Consider the following 24,677-nt stretch of genomic DNA (forward strand, 5'->3'; position numbering starts at 1 on the left):
GGACTTCTTCGGATGTATGTGTGGTCATCTTAACAGTGCTATGGACTATTAACATATGAAGATAATAGTAGCGGCTATATCATGTGAAGAAATCAGAGAATATTTTGATGTACTTATGTACTTTATTTATATTATTCTGGTATGCTTTTTTTATATGTATTTTCTTTGCTGATTTGCATATCTAATTAGATATCTATTATCTTTTTATAAGACTTAATATAATCTTCAGTAGTCCTTCCATATGCATGTTCTGTACTATTTGTGCTAGTCCTAATGTTAATATCGTATTATAATCGATGCTCTCTTATATCTATTGCAAATATCCTTCTAGGTGTATATCATTCTTTCGGATGCCATTCTATGAGATACTCCATATAGGCATGTTGTTTAATTAATTAATTTCTGATGGCGCATTATTCCATGTTTTCTTCATTTCCCCATACTTTGGGATAGTGTTGTAGGTTCTCTATTTCAATATTTTCAGCATTCAAAATTTCATTATATGACCAGGTTTGTGATATTCAGGGTTGTCTATCTTTCCCTGTGTCCTGCATTTATTTACATCCCGTTTCTTCAGCAGCCCGTGCCCGCCCTGGTTCCCTCACGCCAGGTGGCTTTTGGCGTCTCTCAGTTGTCCTGGTGATGAGTCACATGATTGTGACGTCACTGGACGCTTGACGCTGACGCCGCCTGTTGTTGTGGTGTCTGGGGCGACGCGCGCGTCATCAGCGGTGGGCGCGGCGTCGGTGATGACTCACAATAGGGAGGAGTACTCAGTGCGATCCTGTTTACAGTAACTATGGCAATGCGCGTGTTATCATGGGAGGATGAGGCGCAGGCTGTGGCCATTGTTATTGCTGCATCTTCTATTTGCATTTTGATAGCGTATTTTAATAAAAACAAAGTGTTGACTGTTGACAGTGTCTCCTCTTATCTAGTGTTCAATTGCATTTATGTGTATTAATTACAGTATTTTGTGATAGTTTATTCCCTATTTGGGTGTCACCATGGTGATAAGCGCCATCTTACGTGAGGCACTATTGTTCTACATGATACTGGCCTGATTTGTCACATGCTTCTGACTCATAGTTTGATTGGTAGATCAACGCCATCTTGTGTGAGGCATTAAGGTCAATTATATGCTACATTCCTGATTTGTCACATGCTTCTGACTCATAGTTTGATTGGTAGATCAACGCCATCTTGTGTGAGGTATTATGGTCAATTATATGCTATAGGCCTGATCTGTCACATGCCTTTGATTCACAGTTTGATTGGTAGATTCTCTTTTTAAATACCTTTCACTTCCTGCTTCCCCTTATCCCTTGAGAAAGGCCATCTGCCGAAACGTGTGTTGGGAGGGGGCATGCCTTGGGTGGACCTCTACCGTATCTACTATACTGACAGGTAAAAGACTTCTTGTGATGTGATTATATACATTCTTTTGTACCCTGCCTGGTATTATTACTTTAATGTGGGATAGGTGCAATATACTTATCATCATGTTAGCCCATGAATGTTGATGTATTCCTAATCCCTTGGTCTATACACCCGAATGTATGCTCCATTTTTTCAGCCTATGTGCCCTTATGGTCATTCTGACACAATCCCCATTTTTCCAGTTTCCTGTATATTCAATAAAATTGTTATTCATATATTCAAATAATTTTTTGTCTTTGGACTTTATTTGATCGTATTTTTTCTTCCTGTGATTTTTGAGTATAATGGAAGTCAACAGTAAACTTGAGCATTTTTCCAGTGCCCCCACCCCCCAGAGGTCTTGAGAGGGGTAAAAATTGGTGATAATGATGGAAACAGCGCTGAAATGGCATGGGAACAGCATAGGGAAGACCCCTGGAAGCATTTCTGAATCCCAGGTCACTGCTGGGAACAAAGTTGTCATAGAATTAAGCCACTCTTACGGACTAACAATAAAGCATACAAAACTGCAGTTAAAATGGATTTTATTTGAAAAAATGTTAAGAAACATTCTTTCCAGGATAATGACAAAATAAAGAAAAGAAAATGCTACTGCACACCTTGAGCTATGTTGACACACAGAGTTTTTGCTGAGTTTTTCCACATTTGCATTGCTTTCAATGGTGATGTGTGATCTGAGAGGATAGTGCAGACCCATTTAACACCCGGATGGTGATCGGCGTGTAGAGCATCACCATGGGTATTCCATGCTGTTGGGCGAAGGAGGAGGACATAAAATTACCTTCTGCCCTGGAATCCACGCAGACCTCTGAACGAAGTGAGGTCGACCCAAGACAGTGTCACCTTAAACGTTAATTTGGAGGACACATCTGACGAATCTGGGGTGCCCTCTCCAATAGCCACTAGAGACAGACGTTGTCCCTGATGCCTGGGACACCTGTCGGCGAAATGACCAGCCTGCCCACAGACTAGACAAGTTGGAGGGAGACGTACGGGATGGGATTTAGCCTCCGCCTGATGACCCAGCAGAGGCTTCCCTTCTGCGTTAGTCTGAGGCGGAGACCCCAAAGGATTGGTAAAATTTGATGCCAACCGAATCCTTTTCCCACACTGGGCTCGTTCCAACCTTCGTTCGGCATACCAAATGTCGATACGAGTGGATACGGATATTAAATCCTCCAGTGTAGTGGGCATCTCCCTCATGGCCAAAGCATCCTTAACGTGGTCTGCAAGGCCCCTCCAAAACACCGGGACCAAGACCTTATCTGGCCACTCCAGCTCAGAAGCTAATGTCCGAAACCAAATAGCAAACTGGCTGGTTGGAAAAGAGCCCTGCGTCAGGGCCAGGAGTTGAAGCGCGGTATCATGGGTAAACTGGAGTCCTAGAAAGACCTGTTTCAGGGCACTCAAAAGACGCGAGGCGCTCCGGACCACCAGGTCCTTACGTTCCCATAATGTCTATCAAAAGGGACACCACAAATCCCACAAATCAGACGAGAAACGTGAACTCAGTAGATTCAGCTGGATAAAGCACTTGTTCACGAATCCCCTACAAACCTTGCTATCCCCAGAAAACTTGTTGGGGAGCGGTAAGTGTGGAAAAAACGGAACAGGAGTTGCAGCTGAAACCCTAGCAGAGACTTCACTGGCTGCCTGCACTGCTAATGCGAGGTTGCTGAGGTTGCTCGCTCTAACATGGACAACCTGCTCTCCAGCTGGACCGTGGAAGCTGCTGCTCGTCTGCCATTGCTAGCCAGACCCTGCAGCTAAGATACTATTAGGGTTTGCGGATCACACTGAATAAAAATTATGGTAAAGTGCGATCGCCACCCAAGGTCCACTATGCGGTGATGGAAAACCGCAGCTATAGAACAATGGTGGAGAGAAACTGCGAGCAAGCACTGTACACACACTAAGTTAAAGGTCACTCAGTGTGAACAGTGTGCAAAATACCTGACTCTGTTACTCCACAGAGTGATACTACCACAAAGAGCACTCAAGAATATACCCTGTTAGATGACACAGGAGCATAGTGGTAATGACACTAGTTGGGGTCCCTATAGCTACCCCCCAGTAAAGTCTAGGCTGGTGGTTGTGCTCGCTCTGACACTCAGCTGTGCAAACTGCACACGCGACTTAGGACACCTGGAGTCAGATGCTGAGCCAAGCAGGAGTTCCCACCCTACACTGCCTGTCTAGACACACACATTCATCGTGCTAGTAGCAGCACACATGCACACATGGTGGTAGTGTAGGAGGGTGGACTGATATGTGGACCTGTATGATGAAGAAGGAAAATGTAAAATGTGCTGTGTACAATGCTTGACGGGAATTTGTATATATATGTGTAAGGAAACCGCTAGAATTAGTGAGAGACGGTGTAGTACTGGGTTTTGGCCACTTGATGGAGACATAGGATAGTGAGCAAAGGACTTAACAGCAGCTAAAGCTAGGAAACGCAGAGTCATGGTGGGTGGAGTGACGGGACAGAGGAGGGGAATTCCCAGGGAAGGGGATAAAAGGAAAGAGAGTCCCAAGGTTAGGGAGAACCCGGGAGGAGACAGAGGAGAGAAGAGCTCAGGAGAAGACAGAGGAAGGATGAGCTCAGGAAAAGACAGAGGAGAGAGATGGATAGTCGGGGGGGTGGCCCTGACCGGACAGCTGCAGACCAAAGGACGCGGACTAAAGGATGCCTGGGGTACTGGACGGCTGGACACCGATGGGGTAGTAAGTGTCGCAGAGGGCGGACTCGACCGGGGGAAGCGCTGTGGCCGTGGGCCTAACGGCAGCCATGATGATAGACCCCAGAGGGTCATTGCCAAAAGGAGTAGGAGGAGGTGACAGGTACCCGGGCCAAAGTGCAGAAGCTGTCGTATTGCTGTGGATGTCAAAGAAGGCACCCAATAAAGTGGACCTGATTGAACGTGTTTCTGTGTCTGTCTCGCAGCCGAAAGGGACCACCCCCCAGTCGGCACACGTACTACAGTAGCATATCCATCAACACACTAAACACATATGATCTTAGCGCGCCGATGCGCGCTCCAGGGAACCGTTTATACATTCCTGTTCAAGTTCAGTCAGACAGGACCTTGCTCGTCGACCAATCCGGAACTGCCACATCACCCGAGCAGCTGACGACCAACCACCAATGAGAGGTCGCCACCTAACATGCATGCTTAGTAGGGTGATTTATGGACTTAGCCTCTGGAACGCCTGATTGCTGCTGCCTATTGCTAGTTACTATAGCTTTGGCTGGAGAGCCAGCAATAACCAAGCAAATAGCACGAGTCTGAGCAAGATGCTGGGACTGACGTCTTTGCTGAGCAGCTCCCAATGCAGCTGAAGCAGAATGGGAGACCGCAGAGGCAGACAAGGCTTGGGATCTACCCCATGCAGTGGGAGAATCCTGGTGCCTAACAGTAGGCCTCTAATAATTGTTAATGCAGTCATCATAAACACCCTTAAAAATTTTATGGCAAGGGTGGAGATGGAGTAGGAAAAGGACAAAATCTAAAAGCGTATACTCATGTTGTGAATGGGATGGGGTACATAGGAATAGACCAGAAAAAAATCCAAACAGTAGATTTGAGTTTAGGTTCCGCTGCTGTCATCCGGTGGTGTAGAGAAGCCTGGCCCAATCCAGCTGTTGTTCACTTTGATAAGAGTCAGCCTTTCAACATTTTTAGTTGACAGCTATCGGTTATAATACCCCCGCCAGCACTAAAAACCCGCTCTAACAAAATATGGCAGGCAGGCCAGGACCTCCAAGGCATAGAGAGACAGTTCATGCCATGTGTCTAGCTTGGATACCCAATAGTTGTAAGACACAGAGGAATCACGGAGAATGCTGGCACGTTCAGCAAGATACTCCTACAGCATCTTCCAAAACATTTCACTCCTTGTCAATGTACCCAACGCGTCAGGGCTTGGGTGATGGGAGAGTCTGAGAAATCTGTCTCAGTAGTTTGATAATGTTTCCCTGCCACTGCTGAATCTGGGGTGTCTCCCTCATCTCTACTCCTGGGTTATCCTAGGAACTGTGACCTCTGCCATCATCGTTGTCAGTTGGGAATTTTTAAAATAATTCTTCAACTAGGGACTTTTCGTAGTGCAACATTTTATTATTCCTCTCCACCACAGGTAAAGTTCTCCTTGTAGCCTGGGTCTAGAAGGGTGACCAACCAGTAATTAATGTTGGCCAAAATGTGTACAACTCAAGGGTCACGGGAAAGGTAGCTGAACATAAACTCAGCCATGTGTGCCAGACTGCCAACAGCCAAGACTTCCCTGTCTCTACCAAGAGGCTGACACATGAGCAAGGCGCAGGAGCGCCGCTACACAGAAACTGACCTCCAGATCTCCAGCAAACTCAACAGCCATCAAGCTTAGCCTAGGTGGATCCCTATGGGACCTTATTACCCTCGCATATGCTTTCTATTTCATTTGACACAGCGGCTCAGTGACTAAGACCCAGGACTGGTCGAAACGTCTGTGTATAAGTTCAGTCGCTCTGCACTATAGTTTATCTTTTTTGCTCCCTTGCATCATGATTATGTTAATTGACAGTAATAGATGAAAATTCTTTGCATGTGAAAAAATTAGAGCGTGCGGTGAATTTTGACTCTTCAGTAAAGAGACTTTTACAGTCCGTTCCACCGGCACGTCGCCCTTCTGACAGAGTGCACATGTAATAATGTGCAGGTGCTGGGAATGTCCAATACGGAACAGAGACAGATCAAACGTTGAAGGGTTTATTTACAGGGATTAGATTCTCCTCGCAGGGAGAAAGTAATGAGGGTTAAACTGGTTTTAACAGTATATAGGCACTAAGACAAGTGATCAAACAGTAAAGCAGAATAACGGTAATGAAAACAGGGATTCCTGTAGCTTATCAGTTCTGAAGAAAACTTGCTTGTAGGGTCATCCTTTCCAACGTGGGCGCCGTCAGCAGCGGCACTTGTAGTATCACTGGTCTCTGTAGGCTCCGCAGTCTCTATTTACCCACAACAGGGGTTCCAGGGGTTAATGCTAGGCAGACTGGGTCTCCCCTGCTCTGAGTCTTTGCTTAAGCACTAGCAGTCTCTCCGCAGGTACGGTGTTCGGTCTCTTTATAATTCTCACAGCAGGAATCAGGGGCTCTGTGCTACCACCGCGGGTACAGGGGCTACGCACTCTGTTCACTGTCTCTACACTGGCCAATGTCTCTACAGGTCAGTGGGGCACATTTCTCTAGTCACTGAAGGTTCTGCTTCCACGTACTCACAGACAGCAATACTTCTCACACGTCCTCCTGTCTGTGCCCTCTGACCGGGAGTTCTCTCTTTTCCCCTGCGTGCAGCTGCGACCTGCTCTTTCCCCTGCACATGCTGCTCTGAGCTGCGCGTGCTCTCAGCCTGCCCTCCTTCCTGTTCCTCTCTCCACCCAGCAGTCACATGGTACAGTACATTTAGGGCAGAAAGTCTTCCCCCTAGCAACACTTCTGTCTGGCTAAGTGGTTCCAGATCAGGAGCAGAGAAGGTAACCCCCCTCTGATTCTTCTTGTGCTTCACCCCCTTACACACTAAACTTGAACCTTTTCCCACCAAGAGGACAACTGTCCATGTTGTTCTCCTCCTCATCCTCCCTCATCTTCAGGCCATCCATGCTGAACAGATGAAGGTGGTGTGGGTACTGCTGTCTGTAGTGCAGGCAACCAGCTTCTGTTCCCCCTCTTCATTATCATCCAATCCATGTTGAAAAGATGAGATGAGGCTGTACTGTGTAGCATCGCCCAGTATAGCTTCTTGCACCATCTCAACTTGCTCCACCTGCAATGCCTCCTCTATAATTGTTATCACCGCTCACCATCTTGGTTGAGTCCTCAAAGTTTTGGAGAACTGCACAGATGTCAGACATTCATGCCCAGTCATCAGCTCTTATGCGTGGAGCCTGACGGAATACCAATGGTATAGCTCGAATTCAACTACTGCTCTCTGCCACTCACCAAACCTTGCCAAGATATGTAACAGTGAGTTCCAATATGTGGTGGCATCGCACACCAGTCGGTGAGCTGAAAGCTGCAAACACTGTTGCAGCAATGCCAGGGCAGCAGCAGCTGTAGCTGACTTGCGGAAATGGGCATGGACGCAGCATACTTTTACAAGTAGCTCAAGCAGATCTGGTAGGTTTGGAGAAATCGCTGAACCACTAAGTTGAGCCCGTGGACCAGGCACGGTAAGGGTGCAAGGTTGCCATGCTTTAGAGCTAACACCAGGTTACGGCTATTGTCACATATGACCATGCCTGGTTGTAGGTTCAGGGGCAAGAGACACAGATCAGCCTGGTCTCTTAGACCTTTCAAAAACTATACTGCTGTGTGCGGTTTGTCACCTAAGCAGATTAGCTTCAGCAGAGCTTGTTACCGCTTGACTGAGACAGTACAGCAATGCTTCCAGCTTGAGATTGCTGTTGACGTTGCTGAGATGGAAGGTGAGGAGGAGGTGCAGGAACTGCTGTAGAAGGTGGGAGCAACACTGAATGAATCAGGGCCGCCATCCTCTGTTTTGGTAGCATGTGTTCTGTCCCAGGGTGCGGCTGGGTTCTGGCTTCCACAATGTTCACCCAGTTTGCCATCAGGAAAATGTAGTGTCCCTTGCCACAAGTACTTGTCCAGGTGTCTGTGGTTAAGTGGACCTTTCCAGTAACAGCGTTGGTTATGGGACACGTGCTTCTGTAAGGTAGGGATGGCACACTGGTAGAATTAGTGGTGGCTGGTGACCGAGTACAGAGGGATGCCCACCACCATGAGGCTGCAGAAAGCTTCTGTCTCCACAAGCTTAAGCGGCAGCATTTCCTGGGAAAGCAGTAATGTGGCCTGTGTGTTGGTGGCGGTGTATTTACGCTTGCGTTCTAAGGACTGAGATAGGGACAACTGAATGCTGTGCTGGGACAAGGACGTGGATGTGGTTACTGATGGTGGTTGCAAGTGTGCAACGATGGGTGCAGGGTAGGGGGCATCTTTGCCTACATCATGTACAGGGGATAGGCTTGCACGTAAAACAGGGCAAGAGACAGTGGTGTCACTCGCAGACACTGTTTCTGGACCCTGGCTTTTGGCCCAAGTAAGTCGGGTGCTGTGCTTACATATGCTTGAGCATGCTGGTGGTAAGGCTGGTAGTTGTTCTGTTGCTGCGGATGCTGGCATGGCAGATGTTACAAATGTTGCTTTATAGGGTTAACTGAACTGTCTTTAAAATGGCGCCAGACACGGGATCACCTAACCCTTGGCTTAGCAATTTCACTCGTGATGGAGCTCTGGGAAACAGTTGCTCGCTTTGGGTCTCTGGTCACTCCACTACCTCTTCTAGCTTGTAGTGGTTTTATGGATCCCTCCCCCTTTGCACTGCTGTCCTCGCTCTGCATGTCACCTTCCCAGGTTGGGTCAGTGACTTCATCGCTCACCACCTCGTCTTCCATTTTTCGCACCCTGGTTCTCCTCCTGACTTGATGATGTAGGAACATCACTTTTTGGCAATTTTGTCTTATCATCCACCACTTGCAACAGTAATTGCATTTTCCCACCATCACCTTCTTGTGAGTGGGGCTGCTCAAATATTTGGACATCACTACATGCAACTTCCTCATACTCTGCTTGAAATGGCCAGAATTTATGAATGGCAATGTGAACAGCTCTTCGGAAAGTACAAGCATGGGATCTCTTGTCTCCGGACACTCGACATGGTTGGAGTAAGGATGATCAGGGTGAGGATTTTGTCGTCCAGAATTACTGAAACTGGACCATGTGGAAAACAGGGTGGTTCTGGCAAAGTGACTGGAAGCATTATCTGCTATCCATCCAACAACCTTTTCATACTTCCCTGATTTCAAGAGTGGTGTTCTGTGCCCCCTTACAAGATGGAACAGGGAGCTAGATCCACATGATGTATGTGTTTATTGTGCTCCCCTGACAAGCAGAGTTTCACTTTGCTCACAGCCTCGGGCTTTGCGCTCATCATCATCATACATACACTTCCCCGTCCCTTGTGACGCAACTTGCCCATTTTAAATTGCATATGATATATCCCTGTTGAGAAAATATTGCAGCATTACTATCGCAGGAAAATTTGCCCACCTCAGATGGACCTCTTACAATGCAGTATCAATGCTATTTCTAACCAAACAAGTCTTGCTTTTCTGTTTTGATGCACATCTGGAGCACTGTTAATGCTGTATAAAATTTCCCTGCTGAAAAAAATTTGCGATATTACTATTGCAGGAAAATTTGCCCACTTCAGATGGAGTTGTTACACTGCAGTGTCAATATAGTGGTACTATTTCTAACCAGCCAAGTTTTTTTGTTTTGATGCACAACTGGAGCACTATAAATGGAGTATAATATTTCACTGCTGAAAAAAAATTTGTGGTATTACTATTGCAGGAAAATTTGGTCATCTCAGATGGACTGGTTACACCACACTACAGGAGCAATATAGCAATGGTATTTCTAACCAACCAAGTTTTTTTGTTTACATGCTTAACTGGAGCACTATAAATGGCGTCTAATCTTTGGCTGCTGAAAACAATTTACAGTATTATAATTGCAGGAAAATTGGCCCAGCTCAGATGGACTGGTTACCCAGCAGGAGCAATACAGCGATGCTATTGAGATCCAATCAAGTCTGGCTGTATGCTTTTGAAGCACAACTGCAGTAGAAAAATTATTGTATAATATTTCCCTGCTCAGAACAATTTTCAGGATTAAGAGCAAAAGAATATTATTAGCTCCGAGAAGAAGTTTTAGTATGAGTTGCAGACTGAAGCATAAACGGCGTGCATTTCCCCCTATCCTGTTGTACACAATCCTTTCAGCACATTCTCTCCCTAAGTGCTGCTAACAGCAGTATTACTATTGATTATAATTAGCCCTAAAAAGGGCTGTTGTAGTTTAAAGAAATATGTGGTTGAATCCCTGGCTAATACGCAGCTACATTTCTGTCCCTCTTTCACCAGCATCTGTCCCTGCTCTGCCTATTTCTGCCTATTTCTGGGGTACAGTGTGACGAGCATAGCGTCATGAGTCTTATATAGATCTGATGACGCTACACGGCCAGCTAATCACAGTAATGCCACAACCAAGATGGCTATGCCATTACAGTGACTAGCAAGCAATCCTCACATGTTTACTGGATGTCTAAAAAGCACCAAACATGTGGAGCTGGGATTCAAGATCCCACTCTAGCATTTTAAAAAATACTCGCTGAGTAATGAGGACCTCAAGCATGCAGATGCTTGAGCGAGTAACGAGTAGTGATGAGCACGCTCGCTCATCACTAGTTTTAAACATTAAAATATGTTTTAGTTATAATTTTTGAGTGGAAGAAGTTTCACATCTGGATTGTCTCCTTAAATACTCTCATTCCACATGATCTGGCCATTCTATCGCATGGTTTTCAATCAATGTACTGTAATCTAAGGGGTAAAGTTTCTCCTTGTGGAGGGTGACAATCTATCTAAGGAGACTTATAGGCCATGCAATGCTCCTCTGGGAAATTAAATATGCAAATTGCCTCTTTAGAGAGGAAGAGAGCTTGAACTCTAGTGCCACCTATTGGAAGTTGCAATCCTAAAAGTCAATATCGACCCTTTAACGAGCCTTTCCACATGACTTAGAATAAGAATCCAAAGCAGAATCTCAATTTGCAGACATGTTTCGGAGTGTTGTCCCTCTAAGAGATCTGATTTGGCTGTATGAGAGGCCTCTGACAGAGGTCTTACATACAGACAAATTAGATCTCATGCTTCGCACTGAGGAAGGGCAACACATCAAATCACATGTCTGTAAATGGAGATTCTAGTTTGGTTTTTATCCTAAGTCATTAAAGGGTCGATATTGAGGATTGCCACTTCCAATAGGTGGCACTATAGTTCTTGTCTTCTTCCTCTTTGAGGAGGCTATTTGCTTATTCAAACAGTATAATGAATATACAGGGTGGACCATTTATATGTTGCTATCAGTATGTCAAGAGTGGGAGAAGAGGATTGCATTGACAATCCAACACGATGGGCAGCACTTTGAACACATTTTATAAGTGGTCATAAACTTGTAAATAACTCATGAAAGAATACAGTTACGTTAAAACCAAGCACACCATTGTTTTTCTTGTGAAATTATCAATAAATTTGATGTGTCATGTGACCCTCTTCCCATTGGAAAAAATAAAGTTTGATCCAAAATGGCCGACTTCAAAATGGCCACCATGGTCACCACCCATCTTGAAAAGTTTCCCCCCTCCCATATACTAATGTGCCACAAACAGAAAGTTGATATCACCAACCATTCCCATTTTATTTACGTGTATCCATTGTGAGAATCATGTGGGAATAGTGGATGAGGGCAGGTATATCTCGCCCAGATTCCTTTCCTATGTGGCCTAGTCTGGTCAGTATCGCACCTGCTTACTAATGGATAATGGGAGGTGGATATAAAAGGATGCCAGGTGGTTGTGTGAGTGTCTCAGCCTGGGAACACAGAGAGCCTGTCTGTGTGAGAGACACACGTGAGTGGAAGCAGTGCCCACTGCAACTGTGGTTTGGCTGGACGGGAGAAGCCCGCCAGTTGGTAGTTAGGTTGTCCATTGTTTAGTTAGTGCCGGACAGGCAAGGATTTGTTTTATGTTTTATTTCTTTATGCACTGCTTTCACCATTAATAAACCTGACCCAGTGTCAGTTATACCCGAATCCCAGCTCTGCGCCTGAGTTTCATGCTGAACGCACGTGACCTTTGACCCCAGCAAAGGCGATCCCGGAGTGTTTTATCACATTGTGGTGGAGAACGCGGGCATCACGTTGCAAGCATGAGCATGGAGGACGTGGTGAAAGCGCTGGTACAGTCCACCGCCGTCCAGCAAGAAGCTAATCGGGTGATGATGGCCCAGCTGAAGGAGTTGGTGGACATGACAGCTACCGATCGTTCGCTTCTCCAGCAGGTGGCGAAGCGCCTGGCAAGCCTACAGGAGGTTAACCTGGAAGCCGAGTCGGGAGTGTTTCACGTGAGTCGGTACTGGCAGAAGATGACGACCGAAGATGACGTCGAGGCATACCTGACCACGTTTGAACGGACGGCGGTGCGGGAAAAATGGCCGAAGACACGATGGGCCGGCCTGATTGCCCCGTTTCTTTCCGGTGAGGCCCAAAAGGCGTATTATGACTTGGAACCTGAAGCTGCGCAGGACTTTGACAAATTGAAATCCGAGATCTTGGCCCGGCTGGGAGTGACGACCGCTGTCCGTGCACAGAGAGTGCATCAATGGACTTATCAGCCGGATAAACCACCGCGGTCACAGATGTTCGACCTGATCCACGTGACGAAGAAGTGGCTACAACCCGAGGTGTTGACAGCGCCAGAGATAATTCAGAGAGTCGTCATGGACAAGTACCTGAGAGCTCTACCGCCAGCCCTGAGGAAGTGGGTAAGCCATGGAAATCCTACGACGGCAGATCAACTGGTGGATCTGGTTGAACGTTACTCTGTGGCGGAAGGACTCCGAGACGACGCTACCCCACCTCATTCTTCATCATCTCCACGGGGAACCGGTAAGACTGTTCCAGGGAGTAGGGGAGATGGAAAAATCCCTAAGACAGTGGGGGAGGAAAACAGGACTGCCCGCACTGCGAGGCCGAGAGTAACGAACTATGGGCTAAGCAAGGGGCCCGTTAGGTGTTTCCGCTGCCAAGAGATGGGACATATTGCTGCGAACTGTCCGGTCACCACTGAACCCATGCAGTGCGACGTCACAGACTCTAAAAACCGCATGTCTATGGTTGCATGGGTAGTGAGTGTGAATGCCGGTCAAAAAGATGTGGAAAAACATTTGTGTGATTTAACTGTTGATGGCAAAAATGTGGTGGCATTGTTAGACTCGGGAAGTGTGGTGACTCTGGTGAAGGCCAGTCTGGTGTCAGCCCCGACTGGACCATCAGACAAATTTTCTGTAACGTGTGTGCATGGAGACACCTGTTCGTACCTCACCGCGGTCATATGCATTACTACTTCCTATGGGTCTGTGCAACATAAAGTGGGACTCGTCCCGGCGTTATTGCATGATGTTATCCTGGGCCGGGATTTTCCCCACTTCTGGCAATTGTGGGAGAATCAGTTGATGCCCTCGGGTAATAGTGTACATGATTCTTCTCCCAGGGCGCGTGTGGGTCCCGAACCCCTGGAAGAGGTCTCCCCGGAAGACTCTGGGGAAGAGTCTGCTGGAAATGACCTACAGTTCCCGTTTTCAGTCATGGCGGGTGATACGGAGGAGGCCGGGCAAGAGGAGGAGGCCGACAGCCGTCCACCTCCCCGTTTGCCAGATTTAGAAGTTCAGAAAGATGACTTCCAAAGCGAGCAAATAAAGGATCCTACCCTTTCTCAGGCTAGGACAAATGTAAAAGTGATAAATGGGGTACCCGTAGAACCTGGCTCTAGGCTGGCATATCCTTACATGGTTCTGGAGAATGATTTACTCTATCAGATAGAGAAAAAGGGGGAAGATACGGTGCAACTATTAGTCGTACCAAAACCCTACCGGCGGCAGGTGCTGGACCTGGCCCACGGACATGTGATGGGAGGTCACCTGGGAGTCCAGAAAACCACCGAAAGGATATTACACTGTTTTGTTTGGCCAGGCATGCATCACAATATTCGTGTATATTGTGAGTCTTGTCCTGACTGCCAAGCCTCTGCACCTAAGCCCCGGTTCTGTAGCCCTTTGGTACCCCTACCTATTATTGAAGTCCCGTTTGAGAGGATTGGGATGGATTTAGTTGGGCCCCTTCCACGGTCTGCACGTGGACACCAACATATCCTGGTCATCTTGGATTATGCCACTCGTTACCCAGAGGCCATCCCTTTGCGTAACACGGCCACCAAGACGATTGCCAAGGAACTGGTGCATGTGTTTAGTCGGGTCGGTATACCGAAACAGATACTCACTGACCAGGGGACCCCCTTTATGTCCAGGGTAATGAAGGAGCTCTGCCGGTTGTTACAAATCGAACCGTTACGCACATCCGTGTATCACCCTCAAACAGACGGGTTGGTCGAACGGTTCAATAAAACTCTGAAGCAGATGCTGAGAAAGGTGATAGACAAGGATGGGAAGAACTGGGACTATTTACTTCCGTATTTGCTTTTTGCCATCAGGGAAGTACCCCAGTCTTCCACGGGATTCTCGCCTTTCGAGTTATTGTACACCCGACGTCCTCGCGGACTATTAGACGTGGCAAAAGAAACCTGGGAGGGTCAGGTCACTCCGTTTAAAACAGTGATAGATCACGTCACACAAATGCAGGATCGTATTGCGGCTGTTATGCCTGTCGTCAAAGAACACATGATACAGGCTCAAGGAGCCCAAAAAAGAATCTATGATAGGGGCGCCAAGATCCGTACGTTTGCACCCGGAGATAGGGTGTTGATCCTGGTCCCCACGGTGGACAGTAAGTTCCTGGCAAAGTGGCAGGGCCCCTTTGAGATCAAGGAAAGAGTTGGTGAAGTAAACTACAAAGTATACCAGGCAGGTAAACGGAAACCTGAACAGATTTATCATGTAAATCTGATAAAGCCCTGGAAGGATCGGTCTGCCTTGTCAGCGGAGCTGGCCCGTCCTGTCTGCTCGCATACCATACCGGAGGTACGGGTTGCAGAGACTCTCTCGGAGCGGCAAAAGACTGAGGTCAGGCAGTTTCTACTTCACAACCAAAAGTTTTTCTCAGAAAAACCCGGGCAGACTATGCTAATGAAACATGACATCGTAACGGAACCTGGTGTCACAGTTCACGTAAAGCCCTACCGAATCCCGGAAGCGCGCCGTGAAGCCGTTTCCCGAGAAGTGAAGGCAATGTTAGAGTTAGGAGTCATTGAGGAATCGCACAGTGCGTGGTCCAGCCCGAATGTGCTAATTCCTAAACCGGACGGCACCATCCGGTTCTGCAATGACTTCAGGAAACTGAATGCGGTCTCAAAATTTGATGCCTATCCTATGCCCCGGGTCGACGAGTTAATAGATCGGTTAGGAAAAGCCCGGTATATTACGACCCTAGATCTAACAAAGGAGTATTGGCAGATCCCTCTGGCTGAGGCTGCCAGAGAAAAGACGGCATTTGCTACGCCGGAAGGTTTATTTCAGTATGTGTATATGCCGTTTGGACTGCACGGGGCACCGGCCACCTTCCAGAGACTGATGGATCGAGTCCTGAGGCCACATAGGCGGTACGCTTCGGCCTATTTGGATGACATTGTCATTTACAGCTTGGACTGGGAGACTCATCTCCAGAAAGTACAAGCTGTGATTGACGACCTGTGGGAGGCAGGTCTAACCGCGAACCCCAAGAAATGTCACATCAGGCTAGAAGAAGCCCGGTATTTGGGGTATGTAATTGGGAGGGGTGTTGTTAAACCCCAGGTTGATAAGATTCAGGCGGTTCAGGACTGGCCACAACCTGTCAACAAGAAGCAGGTGCAAGCCTTCCTGGGAATCGCCGGCTATTATCGCCGGTTCATACCCAATTTTGCAGCCATCGCTACCCCCCTGATGGATCTTACAAAAGGGAAAGACTCCGTCATGATTAAATGGAGTTTAGCGGCTGAAGAAGCCTTCCATGGCCTAAAACGGGCACTTTGCTCTCAGCCCGTACTGGTGACTCCGGACTTCCGCAGCGAGTTTGTGGTACAAACGGATGCCTCTGACACCGGTATCGGGGCCGTACTCTCACAAGTGAGGGACGGAGTGGAACACCCAGTCCTCTATCTCAGCAGGAAGCTGAATAAACACGAGCAAAGGTATGCAGTCGTGGAAAAAGAGTGCCTCGCCATTAAGTGGGCTCTAGAGGCCTTCAAATATTACCTGGTGGGCCGAAAGTTCAGGCTGATCACTGACCATGCCCCTCTCAAGTGGATGCACTTGAACAAGGAACGGAATAGCCGGGTGACCCGGTGGTTCCTTGCCCTGCAGGCCTACACTTTTACGGTGGAGCACCGCCCAGGGGTACAGATGGGAAATGCAGATGCCCTGTCCCGAGTGCACTGTTTGGCGGGTGTCATTGCTCGACCGGAGTGGTCTGAGCAGAGGGGGGGGATATGTGAGAATCATGTGGGAATAGTGGATGAGGGCAGGTATATCTCGCCCAGATTCCTTTCCTATGTGGCCTAGTCTGGTCAGTATCGCACCTGCTTACTAATGGATAATGGGAGGTGGATATAAAAGGATGCCAGGTGGTTGTGTGAGTGTCTCAGCCTGGGAACACAGAGAGCCTGTCTGTGTGAGAGACACACGTGAGTGGAAGCAGTGCCCACTGCAACTGTGGTTTGGCTGGACGGGAGAAGCCCGCCAGTTGGTAGTTAGGTTGTCCATTGTTTAGTTAGTGCCGGACAGGCAAGGATTTGTTTTATGTTTTATTTCTTTATGCACTGCTTTCACCATTAATAAACCTGACCCAGTGTCAGTTATACCCGAATCCCAGCTCTGCGCCTGAGTTTCATGCTGAACGCACGTGACCTTTGACCCCAGCAAAGGCGATCCCGGAGTGTTTTATCACACCATATAAATGGCCCATCCTGTGCTGAATAATTTAGGTAATTTTTGATCTCCTCGGTTTATTTTTTGCTTAAATGTAATTTTTCTTACATATTTCTTTCAATATTATCTCCAGGTATCCGGAGCTTTCATGGCTGCCAAGTTTTCACCTTCAATCGCTAATATTTTTATGACATGGTGGGAAAAACGTTATCTGTACATTGATAATAACTATTTCATCTAATATTATCCGGTACGCTCGTTTCATTGATGATCGGCTCATTAGAAGGGGGGCGACCTTGCCAGATTTACTTTCTTATTTCAATGCCAACGACTTGGGGCCTAAATTCACTTTTTCCATTGTACCAGTCTACAATATTTTTTTTTGCATCCTTAATTGTGTAGCGATACAGTAGCAAGCAAAATAAATTCAGCCTCTTATTGTAAACCTACGGCAGGCAATACAATCCTTCATGCCTCATTCTGCCATTTGCCCCACATCATTAGGAATACATTGATGAGTACATACAGTATGTAGAGTTGAGCGAATATGTTCGGAATCGTCGCCGAATCTGAATTTGCCATATTCGTGCCATGTTTGTACCCTATTCGTGCCGAATTTTTGTTTGACTATCGATTCCGAACATATTTGCTCATTCATACTCCCATTGACTCCAATGACATTTGGATGTGTTCGGCGAATATTGCAAATATAATATTCGCCACTGATCGTAATCGGAACCAAATTTTGAAAAATTCGCTCGACTCGACATATGTTAACCGCAATTGTTCCAACGAATGTGAATATGTGATCAAGGGTGAGAAATTGGCATCTAGATGAAAATATGAAGAGTATGCTCAATGGTCTCTGGATAGAGTGAAATATATTGGTTTGTTGTGCTACAAATCCAACAATGATACTACTATATTCTGACTAAATAGGAGCTGTATACATAAAATAACCCAAAATTTCAATTAAAACCTTACTCAAAAGTGCTTATAATTTATTGTAGAAGTGTAAGAATAATTAAAAAATAATAATGTAAAACTGGCCACTCTTAACAGTATATTAGAGGGAAGCGAATCCTCTTGAATACCAAGAATCAGCATTTTCCACTAACTTCCTCTGTTCTTTCTACACATTATCTGATTTTTATTATTTTCACTGCCTACAGGAAGTCCGAGAGAGCAAATGGACATGGGATTAGGCATGTGATGTATTTGTGGTTCAGAGGTGAGCAAAATCCATCATACAGAACACAGTAATTATCAGAGAAGGCATAGCGTGCTATCCCTGGAAGAAATGAAGAATATTTATGAGCAATCCTTGGATGAATCCAATACAGGTAACAAAAAATATATGTAAGAGACATGATTTTGATGTTGTGGGAACCAAAGGTAGAGTGAAAAGTAGAATTATAGGATTGGATATCAGTGACTGGAGGAAGAAATTGTAGAGTAGTGACCCATAATGGGGTTAGATGTTAATCATTGGAGAAGGACATTTCTTCAGTTCTAGAACTTTTTGGATCTATGGAATCATTTGTTTCAGTGTTTTGGACTTCATGAGCCTAGAGCAAGGTCTTCGTTAGATCTGTAACTAACCTTATAAAATAACTAGAACACCACTGTAAATTGAAGAAAACCAAGAAGAATTTGTGACTTCTCACATACTTAAGATTCTTGTTGATGTGGTCCACAGGATGGAAACTGGATTGGCAGTATTTTAATTGAGCTCCATGGTTCCTTGTGAGACGAGAAGATTTGTAAATGACATGATTACTAACATGATTATAAAAAATTCCCCTGACCTGATCTTTTTTAGACCAGCTTATTATAATAGTTTACCACTCTTTCGTTACACCCATGTCTTGGGTATCTAAAGATTTATTTTCTCTAAACACAGATGTGTTACTGAAGGATGTACATATCATGCTTTTTAAGTTTTTAGGTCCTCTCTGGAATTAGATCAGTAGTAATCTATATATCTGATGTATTTAACATATCACATAGGCAGTGGCCTAGTGCTAACAGCAGCAGACCACGTGGCCACTATGGGGCCCATGAGTTAGGTGGGGTCCGGTGCCAGTGCCGGCACCGAGCATCAAGTTTTCAACTTTATTTGCTTCCTGGTTGCAGATACAGTTGAAAACAAGGATGTAACAGTGAGCCATGACTCCCTCCTCCATCATGATCACTATTCGTCTGAGCTCTGACATCTATGCGCAGTGGACGCGATGACATTGTAGGAGGAGGAGTCCCGTTCTGTATCCGGGCCGGAACCAAGGGGGCCGTTACCAAGGTTCCTAGGGAGACTGTTTCTGGGGGACACAATTAGGGGATGGACCGCAAAGACTTCTGGAAAGGTTGGGGGAGGAGCTACTATAAAAGGGGCGGAGGACGCGAGTCAGAGTGAGTCAGTAGATCGGGAGAGAAGGAGCAGGAGACCGAGAGGGTGCCAGGGAGCCACAGCCTCCAGCCGCAACCAGAGCGGAGGACAGCGACAGGAGAGAGATTCTCGGTGGACCGCAGGGAGACGGCACTGAGCCGACCAACAGAGAGCCACCACTGCACTCCAGTTAGCAGCTGCGGCCTGCCCGCTGCCACCTGCGGCCGTTGCCGCTTCACTCCAACCCGCGGCTGCGGCCTGTCCATTGCCGCCTGCAGCCGCCACTGCCCCGCTCCAGTCCGCAGCAGGGGCATGCCCGCCGCCAACCTCGGGTCTTCTAGTACGGCCTTGGGCAGCACCGGTGGCCTACCAGCCGCCACTCAGCATCGCCGCTGCCTGTCCCTTTTCGGAGGCTGCGGCCACCACTCTCCCACTCCCAGGCAGTATCCTGTGGCCTCCGCTGGGAGACATTCCGTCAAAGAACTCCCCTAGTGCCTGTTGTGCCCCTGCCTCGCCTGCGCATAGGAACGCCAGAAGTCTTTGCCAGATCCTCAGCGGCTGGGCCCAGCGGCTGCGTCGCCGAAGCATCATCGAGCAGCTCGCCGTTGGACGTCAGAACGGCTAAGTGACATATAGTTACTAAAGACCCGTAGTCGGCCATATCGCGGCCCTATAGTGACCGGCCTTTGCCGGAGTAGTCGTGTTCTCATTATCAGTGTTTTCTTGTATTTGGTCCCTGCCAGGACAACTGCTGTTATCTTGTTTGGTTTGCTCAGGATAGCCCTATCGGCATATATATATATATATATATATATATATATATATATATATATAAAAGTTTACTACCTAAAGATCAATCCGTCTCGTGTCTCGTCACTGCATCCCATGTACCTGCCTTTACCACAACATCACTAGATCTCACTCTGCAGAGCTTCAGACCACACACTGTAGAGATTCTGGAGCAGCAGGGGAGGTATTTTTTTAATCCATGAGTACATTGTGGGAACCATTATACTATTTGGAAGGCTTTGTGGGGGCCATTATACTATTTTGAGGGATATGTGGGGGCCATTATGGTATTTGGATAGCTACCTTGAGGCATTATTGTTTTTGGACTATGTGGGGTCATTATGATATTTACAGAGCTACCTGGGGCCATTATACTGTTTGAGGGTTATGTGGAGGCCATTATACTATTTGAAGGACTATGTGGGGGCCGTTATGCTATTTGGAGGACTACTTGTGAGCATTATGATGTGTTTGGAGTGCTATTTAGGGCCCATTATAATGTTTGGAGGGCTAGTGGGGGACATCATACTGAATGTGGGACAATTTACACTGTGGGGGATCATTATACTGATGGCAGGGCTATGTGGGGGGCATTGTACTGTTTGGAGGGCTAGTCGGGGACATTATACTGTATGTGGGCTATTATATAGTGTGGAGAGTTGTGTGGGATTCATCATACTGTGTGGAGGTTTGTGTGGGGCTCATTATACTGATAGGAGGGCTATATTGTGGCCATTATACTGTTTGGAAGGCTAGTGAGTGCCATTATACAGTGTTCAAGCCATTAGACTATTTGCGGGTCATTATACAGTGATGTAGTGTCCATCATACTCTGTGGAAGGTTGTGTGGTGTGATCATACTGTGTGAAATGGTGTGGGAGCCATTATCCTGTATGAAGGGCAATTGGGCATGAAATGTATGAAGGGATACTTTATAATTATGTTTGTGCGCCTTCTGCCCCACACAGGATCATGATCCCAGGTCAGTACCTTAGCTCCCTCAAGTTTACCTTTTACTAATTTAATTCCTTATTGGAAAGATGAAGTTCTCCATAATTATATGGGGTAACATTGATGGTATGGCATTATCTTTACATTTATTGATTTTTCTTATCACAATATATCTGTCACGACACAGCTGTCGGGTGACCAGGGCTCCTTCCCTGTCTCTAACACTAGGGGACACCCTAGCTCGCCCTACTCCCCGGGATACGCACTGTAGTACACCAACCCGACAAACAAGGCAACACAAACAAGTGTTAGCAGAAAACTCCATGAATCCAAAGGGAGTTTGTAGCTATATTCCGCGCTGCCGCTTTAGACAAATTCCAGGAGAGTGCTGTATGATTGCAGTGGTTTTATTCTACGCGTTTCAGGGGTCTCATGCCCCCTTCATCAGGAAATACCACAAATACATACAGGTATCACAGACATAAATAGGTTTGAAAGGATGCTGGATTTCAAAAAAATGAGTGCCAACAAGTCAGATGATGCAGTGTCAAAGTTCAATGACACCACATGATTAACAGTTAACCTAAGATATATTACAAAAGAATACGTATTTTAAAAGATTTTTTGATTAAATTTTCGTTTACAAAACAGATAATAAAGTCAAATTTACGATTTAAACAAAAAAAAAAAAAAAAGGGGAAGGGGAGAGTTTATTCCTGTTTAGAGGTGGATACCTTACAAGTGAACTATCGTATGGAAACAGCAAACCGCTTTTTTTCATTGAAAGCATTGCAATCTTTATACAAAAAGGGGAAAAAAGTGAAAACATAATTTTAATTCTTTACCAATAAAAAATATATAATTTTAGTTAAATTCTAAAAAATTAAATATAAAGTTATTTTTTAGTATAGAGGAAATGGGTTTAAAAAATAAAAAAGGATGCTAAAAGCAGCAACACACGAGAAGCTGCACAGCAGTCAGCGCTGCTCAGAATGAGAACGCAGACAGCATGGATTCATTACTTCACTAATACAAAGATCATGGGCAAATTTTAGATTTAACACTAAGCACATAAAAAAAGGGGGTTAATATCAGATGCAGCAACACACAGGACGCTGTGCAGGAGCCCACTACTGCTCAAAGTAAAAATGCAGGATAAAGCGGCAGAGTGAATGGGTGGCTTCATTAATAGATAAGATCGCAGGCAGCTTTTGTGTTCAACACGTGACACATAAGTCTTTTCACTGTGAAGGAGTGGCAGTAACATTCTTGCACTGTTCACTAATCTCTATGGCTAGGCAATATATGCATGGGAGCTGAGTTAAAGGAGAAATGAGATACTATTATCAGCCGGGGTCATTCTTTCATGTCAGACTAGTAGAATTAGTAGTGCTTACCCGGGCTTAATTAAAGAAGAAAAAAAAAAAAAAAACTCTTTAAAATAAATTTTTCTTCAAAAAATGCAACTAACAGTGATAATGTTTAAGACAGAGGTATGAAAGTGATTGCTCCCAAGGGCAAAAGGAGCTAAACCTGATAGGAGGCTATACAGGATTTTCATATATATAACACTCTTTTAGAGCTAACGCACAAGTAATATTTAAATAAATACATAAATAATTTTTTTTTTTCATTAGACCAAGGAGGCACAGTATTGTAAAATTAATTATAAATATAAATATAAAATTGCAATTAGGTATTGCATTAAGTACAAACAAATCTATAAAAAATATATAAAAACCACAAGGCGGGGACTGCATAACTAGGTTAACATTATCAACTAGGGAAACTGACACAAATAGTGCATATAAAATTTTAAATTTAAATAGAACAAAGAGAAATGATCGCAAAGAACTCAGAAGCCATCTATACACATGAGGGTTTTTTTTTTTTTTTCTCTGATTACAGAGCATGTGAATATGGGTGTGAACAAAAATTCCACTGTCTAGGTAAAAACCTCAGTTATTTCATTTAAACCCTGTGGTTTCAGACTCCCTAATTTGTAGATCCAATAGGCTTCCTTTCTATTTAATTTCGTAGATCTGTTCGGTGCACATTTAGGTATATGATCGATAGGGCTAATTTTTAATAATTTCGAATTCTTATCATGTACCAAAGCGTAATGTCTGGACAGCCCATGAGTAAGCAGGCCTTTTTTAATATTATGCCGATGGGAGTTCAATCTGAGGTGTAGGGGTTGTGTGGTCCTCCCTACATATTGCTTACCACAGGGACATTCAATGACATAAATGACAAAGTCAGAGTTACAATTTAGAACAAAAGGGATCATAAATTTCTCTTTAGTAGAAAATGAAATTATATAATTAGCTTTATGATTTATATTAGAACAGCATAAGCAGTTCCTCGTGCCACATTTAAAGATTCCTTTAGTTGAATTCAGGGTGTAACCGTTAATGGGGCTAGCATGAGCTCTCAGGCGGCTAGGGGCTATTAGATCCTTGATTGTGGGGGCTCTACGGAATGTAACCCCGGGATTCCTAGGAAGGATATTGTTCAGAATGGGATCGTTCAGTAATATATGCCAATTCATATGAAAAATTCTACGGATTTCATTATGTTCAATGGAGAATTGCGTTATAAAATTCATTGAAAAGTTCTTATCAGTAATTACTTGCTCTTTAGGCTCCAGCAATGCTCTCTGATTTACTTTGAGAGAGTTTTTAAAGGCATTCTTAATTAAGTGTGAAGGGTATTTTTGGGCAAAAAATCTTTTCTTTAAAATATTGGACTGATCTTTAAAGTCAGTATCCAATGAGCAGTTTTTTCTAATCCGGTGAAATTGATTGTTAGGGATGTTATTCAACCATTTGTTGTAGTGCCCACTATTAAAATGAATGTAGCCATTGGTGTCTACTTTTTTAAAAAACGTTTTGCTACATATTCTGTCTTCTTTAATAAAAAGGTTAATATCTAAAAAATTAATTAAAAGACTGCTGTAAGCTGCTGTAAAAGAAAGATCCCAGTCATTACAATTTATTGTCTGAATAAAAGTTTCAACATTGTTAGTGGAGTTGTCCCAGATAAAAAATAAATCATCAATGAATCTTTTATAAAAAATAATATTTTTGCTCCAATTTTCATTCAAAATAAAAGAATTTTCAAAAATCCCCATGAAAAGGTTAGCGAAAGTAGGTGCTACCTTTGAGCCCATTGCGGTCCCCTTAACTTGTTGATAAAATATTTTTTCAAAGGTAAAAAAATTATTTTTCAATATAAAATCAATACCTTTTAAAATAAAATCCTTTTGAGCCAAAGAAAGTCTAATGTCAGATTTAAAAAAATGATGAAAACAATTCACACCTACATCATGTGGAATATTAGAATAAAGTGCAGTCACATCCATAGTAATGAAAACATATTGTGGTTTCCAAGTAATTTCTTGGAGTAGATACAATAGATGAGTTGAGTCTCTGAGGTGACTTTTTAATTCAAATACATGCGGTAACATAATCCTATCAATGTAATGAGCTAGATTAGAGGTTAGAGAGTTAATACCCGCAATTATCGGTCTGCCAGGAGGATTGCAAAGACCTTTATGTACTTTAGG

General features: G+C 45.0%; 1 protein-coding gene and 1 long non-coding RNA gene across 2 annotated transcripts in view; one reads left to right on the forward strand and one right to left on the reverse strand.

Annotated features, from left to right (window-relative positions):
• Nucleotides 1-24,677, reverse strand: part of LOC141100345 (uncharacterized) — a 140,972-nt gene that overhangs the window by 12,483 nt on the left and 103,812 nt on the right. The window lies entirely within an intron of this gene.
• LOC141100343 (C-type lectin-like) overlaps nt 1,352-24,677 on the forward strand; it is a 129,545-nt gene continuing 106,219 nt past the window's right edge. Inside the window, exons 1-2 of the mRNA XM_073588759.1 lie at nt 1,352-1,407; nt 18,156-18,326. Of these exons, the coding sequence (XP_073444860.1) occupies nt 18,284-18,326 (43 nt within the window). The 5' untranslated portion in view covers nt 1,352-1,407; nt 18,156-18,283. The remainder of the gene's footprint in view (nt 1,408-18,155; nt 18,327-24,677) is intronic.

Source organism: Dendrobates tinctorius, unplaced genomic scaffold, assembly GCF_039654945.1.
Source record: "Dendrobates tinctorius isolate UK_male_01 unplaced genomic scaffold, ASM3965494v1 ptg000104l, whole genome shotgun sequence".
NCBI lineage: Eukaryota > Metazoa > Chordata > Amphibia > Anura > Dendrobatidae > Dendrobates > Dendrobates tinctorius.